The sequence below is a fragment of the Cicer arietinum genome, chromosome 6 (assembly GCF_000331145.2).
Source record: "Cicer arietinum cultivar CDC Frontier isolate Library 1 chromosome 6, Cicar.CDCFrontier_v2.0, whole genome shotgun sequence".
Classification (NCBI taxonomy): domain Eukaryota; kingdom Viridiplantae; phylum Streptophyta; class Magnoliopsida; order Fabales; family Fabaceae; genus Cicer; species Cicer arietinum.
The window spans coordinates 11,892,540-11,897,764 of NC_021165.2; the positions used below are offsets into that span (position 1 = coordinate 11,892,540).

The following is a 5,225-nucleotide window of genomic DNA, read 5'->3' on the forward strand; positions in this document are numbered from 1 at the left end:
CTTTCCCTATGATCTGTATCATCAAACTGGTCTGCCCCAAAAGGCCAAATACATGGCTTGATTCCACCAGTCCCTAGTGCAATTAAAAAGAGTCCAATGAAGAACACAGAACTTTGAGGTAAAGTTGCTGATGGACATACAGAACCCACACATTCCATTGGCTTCAATGCCGGAATAGTTGCTGAAAGAATCAATATGCAGATTCCCTGCAAAAATCAATTATCACCTAAAAATACTATTGTGTAAAAAGGAAGACACAAATAAACAAATAATACAGATAAAGACTTATATGTCCATGAGTTATATAGTCTTATAGAGCTCAAAACAAGGCCTAATATTCCACCTCAACTTGTTCCATTGCATGTTAAAATGTGAATAAACCATTAGCACATTTTAGTATGCATAGTTTTGGACAGCAAAGATATAGAAAATTTAATCAATATTTAAAAATCATAAATCATAATTTTAAATTTTACAATGAGATAGATTCCGTAGAACACTGCAATTGTCCGGTATCTTCCCAAGTAAGCATCGGCGAAGAAGGATCCAACGAGAGGTGTAAGATAGCAAGTTCCTTGAAAAGCTGTAACATTTTTCGCGGCTGAAACAAGTCCTTGATGTAGTTTGGTGGTGAGATAAGTGACAAGATTTGTAGCAATCCCATAATATGCCAAACGTTCACAAAAGAAAGTACCTGTATCAGATATTGATATGTCATAGTGAAACAAAACAAAAAAACACTGTTGGTTATTACATGTCACAAGAGCAACACATAGAACAGATGATTACCTAAAATAAAGGGGCATGCTTTCCATGTCCCAGTTTCACACTTGACAGCAAGCTCTCCCTTTATGTTCACTGACCTATCTCCTGTGTGAAGACTGTCTTCAGACTGCAAAGAGATAAAAATAAATAACAGCATAAATGTTAATAAGTGAAAATAGAGAGACTAAAACTGCAATTAAGCATAGATTTAAATATAATTTTAGTCCCTTTAATTATAATGTTTTTGGTTTTAGTCTCTTTAAGTTTTTTTGTTTGGATTTATATTACAAATTCAAAAATTGTTGCTTTTAGTCTCTGACGTCATACATGGTCCAATAAAATCTCTACATTTGGTGATGGGTGACTTTAGTGTATTTTGGAGTAAAATTGGTGATTAAAATTAAATATTAAAAATTATTTAGATGAGAGAGAATGATTGATAAAGAGAGAGATAGATACAAAGTCACCGAAGGTAAAAGATTCAAAGGTAGAGAATCCTTACCCTAAAAGTAACAGTTTTTGAATTTGCAGAAACTGAATCTAAACCAAAAAATTTACAGGGACTAAAATCATATTTAAATCATGACAATACTACAAATTAGTTACTACTCGTGTGAAGATTGAAATAAATTACATGCTACATGATGTAAAGATGTTAGGCTAAGTAGGAACCTGCAGAAGACCATCTTCCAGAAATAATCTATTAGGTTTCTCTAAATGTTCCATTCTTAGTCTCGACTGTCTCAAATTGATGGGGCTAATTTTAATGTTCCATTCTATTTTTATAATTATAATGCCTACATAGAATGGTAGGTAAAAATTTGATACCCGCCAGTCTGAAATTTCCCTTTTGTGAGTTTGAAAAGGAGTTGGGAGTGCTTTTTCACTTCATATTTTATGGACTAAAATTAAGATAATCAATAGTATATGAACTGTCCACTTGCCACAGCCACAATATAGAAAAATTGGTTTAAAGCTATATAGTGAGTGATACCAAAGCATAGAAGAGTCGTGCATGATATTGATGCTGAATTTCATTTAGTATTACTTTTTACTTTCAACAGCTAAAGACATATTTAGAACAGAACAGTGCTTAAAAGGCCTTAATGATTGGTTTAATAGTTGCTGACACTCCACAATAAACGTGGCTGAAGAGTGAAGACAATGAGTCATACACAACTAGCTATATTATATAAATTGGAATCAATAAATACAAATATTTACTTTTACCTTAATCATTCTAACTGCTTGATGATACTATAAAATTTATTATATAAGCTTTAAGATTTGATTTGTGTCCGCTTTTTAATTCATATTTTATTTTTTTGTAATTACTTAATTAGGATGGGATAATTGAATCATCACCAACTCTATAAAACAAGATATGATCATCATTCATCATTCATAGAAAGAAATAATTGAATCTCCAACTCTGAGCCACAACCAAGAAGACATACATAAAACAAGATATGATCAATTATACCACTTCAACTGAATTCAGTTGTATGGAACGGGTACAAATTGGTTTCTATACATTCATATGGACCTTATGAGGCAGAGCCACATGATTTTTCCGAATTCCTTATATACTTCTTTCCACCCATCGTAAGTTACACCAGAAGTGGCTCCTGCCATTAGGTGGCATAACTGTGTTTACACAAATAACATTTTTGCCAAATGCAATGACATAATACAAGTAAAAAATAAATTATCTGTGAATTTCAATGTCGCTCTTATAAAACACACATCAGTTGATTATTTTGAGCCAACAATTATCAATAATTATTACTTTCCAACCAAACATATGAATTTTGAGGAGCTAAACTGAACCATAATTTTTTGAATAACTTCCTGTCAGCTTGATCATCGTGCCACTGAATGAGCTTATATAAGTTTATTTTATTCAAAAGAATCTGCCTTTCAATGCCAGCCACTGATCTTCTACTATAGTTTCACAGCTGAGAGTACTAAGCATATTGCTCACTAAGCTCTTCTCCCATCAAAATAATTATCTCCAAAAACCCATAATATCCACCTTCCCAAACTCGATTAACAATTAGCATATATATTTAACATACAGAACAGTATCCACAATGAAAGAAGGAAATATCAGAACATGCTTCCACTCCAAAGTCCAAAGAGCAATAAAAGCTTGAAAAATCTTAAGAAACCTTCTTCTGCTTGTACATTTTGGCAGCAAGTATGAACGCCAACATATTTAATAAGGTAAGTCCAGATAAGAGTAGAAAAAAGTAATCAAGATGTCCATTGTTCAAGTTATTTGGAATCCATCCAGGATTTCCCCCTTGTGTAGTGAAGTAAGTTACCATAGTAAGAATGAAAGAGCTCAGGTAATTCCCCAATGAAAAATTCAGGAGCGGCAGTGCGCTGCATAAAGTCCGCATACCATCCGGTGATTCATCATAGAAGAACTCAAGCTGCCCAATGAATGTGAATACCTCCGATGCGCCTACTAAGAAATATTGAGGTATTTGCCAGAATACACTAAGGGGTACGGCCACAGGTTTATCAACAAGATCAAGCTCTCTTGCAAGCTGCAGACGCTTAATCTCCACAATAGCAGCTGATACCATGCACAGCCCAGAAATAAAATGGCCAATTCCTATTCTTTGAAATACGGAAAAGCCCCTTTTCTTGCCTGTAAATTTCTTTGCAATAGGAACAAGTATCTTGTCGTAGACGGGGACCCACAAAACAACACTTACCACATCAAAGGTTGAGAGGGAAGCCGGGGATAATTTGAAGGAATCAATACTAGTGTCCATCATAGTTCCTTGCTCCACAAACAATGTTGACATCTGGGCATAGACGGCAGAAAAAATTATTCCAGTAGCCCAAATTGGCAACATGCGAATCAAGATTTTCAATTCCTCCACCTGTGTCACGGTGCAAAGCCTCCATGGATTAGAATATTCACCACTTCTGTTCTCTGAAGCAGACACTACAGCTGCTCTATCAAAATACCTTTATTTAAACACCAAGGAAAAAAAGGAGTTTTAGAAGGTCGTAGTTGAAAGCATTCTCAAGCTGTGGAGGATACTTCAGTCATTATCAACAATGGACTATTAGTAGGAAACAAACGTTAAAAAAAATATTTGATAGCACATACATTTGTTAATGGCTAAATAAATGTGAATATGGAATTGTGCTGTGTGTGTGTGTAATACAAAGTAATTTGTCCTCTTCTACAAACCCCTGATAATAAAATTCAACCATAGACCTTTGGAAATGTGAGGAAGGTGATGGGTTGATGATTAATAGAAGAATTATGAATCTTTATTTTCTGTTTTGAAATGGAGAAGTGTATGGGGATGGCTAAAATACATGTGATTCCAACAGAGACTCTAACTAATCTTCGTTCCAAGTGTAACAAACTATAACCAGCTCTATAAGTAATTGTTTGGCTAATTACAGCTGATAGAAATACATGATGCAGTAGTCACTGTAGTGCATTCGATCCTGAGGAAATATCATCTGATAAGCACCGACCTTGGAAAAAAGCTGATGAAAAGGGGCAAAATCAAGAAGCTTGGTCCGGATATTCCTGAGTTGATCACGAGTGTAGGTGGAAAAGGCAAGCTTGAATGTTTATGCAGACAATATGACAAACTATCTTGATGTGCTTTGTGCGTACATAAAAGCTTAGATTCGCAATAATGCAACAAATGAGAAGGTGAGACAAATGGAAGACAAACGTCCCGAAAGAGGAAAGTTTGCCACTACAGTTCATAGCCAGTGGAAGTGAGAGCCCTATACTCAACCTTAGAGGAAGACTTTGAACAGTGTTATTTCTTGGAGGGGATCAGATAAAATTAGCTGAGAAAAGAGGAAATTGGATAGTGCCCTGCAATCCATTATGTGTTCCAAACATCACACTCATATATATGTACATATTATTTGGATAATATCAGTTATCCTATCCTTTCAACCCTATTTTGGTGTGCCGAAAACAAGGCCTAAAATTCTGGCTAACCTTGTAGCTTCCAAATTAGACCCAAACATAAACAACTCCTATAATATTGGAGCATAGCTCATATCTCACAATTTCCCATAAACAACCAATTACACATTTGGTATTTAACAAATTGCAAAGCAACAAGAATATTAGATAAAAGTTCAACATATACAAGACACTCCTTTGCCTATATGGAAACAATGATTAAAGCCAATAACACTAGAGCAGAAAAGAAAACTCAAAGTAAAAACATTACCTCAGATCATCTCTATGCATCAGCTTGCGACTTCCTTCAGTTCCAGATTTCTTGTCTGGCATCTCATACAGGAGACTACTGTCCTCAGGCACAACCAGATTCTTCTTCCGAACAGACGCAAGCACAACCTGACACATTCTTGTAATAGGGCTACCCCTTGGTTTTTGAAACCTGTAGAGAGAGGTGCCTAAAAAGAAACTTCCAATGGATAACCCCATAAATAAAGCA

General features: G+C 35.1%; 1 protein-coding gene and 1 pseudogene across 1 annotated transcript in view; both read right to left on the bottom strand.

The window, feature by feature from the left end:
* The window catches only part of LOC140920969 (protein NRT1/ PTR FAMILY 8.3-like), a 3,806-nt pseudogene extending 2,029 nt beyond the window's left edge, over window positions 1–1,777 (bottom strand).
* A 442-nt stretch (window positions 1,778–2,219) lies between these two features.
* LOC101496672 (protein NRT1/ PTR FAMILY 8.3-like) overlaps window positions 2,220–5,225 on the bottom strand; it is a 5,550-nt gene continuing 2,544 nt past the window's right edge. The window contains exons 5-6 of the mRNA XM_073370488.1: window positions 4,998–5,225; window positions 2,220–3,750 (exon numbers count right to left, since the gene is read on the bottom strand). Of these exons, the coding sequence (XP_073226589.1) occupies window positions 2,928–3,750; window positions 4,998–5,225 (1,051 nt within the window). The 3' untranslated portion in view covers window positions 2,220–2,927. The remainder of the gene's footprint in view (window positions 3,751–4,997) is intronic.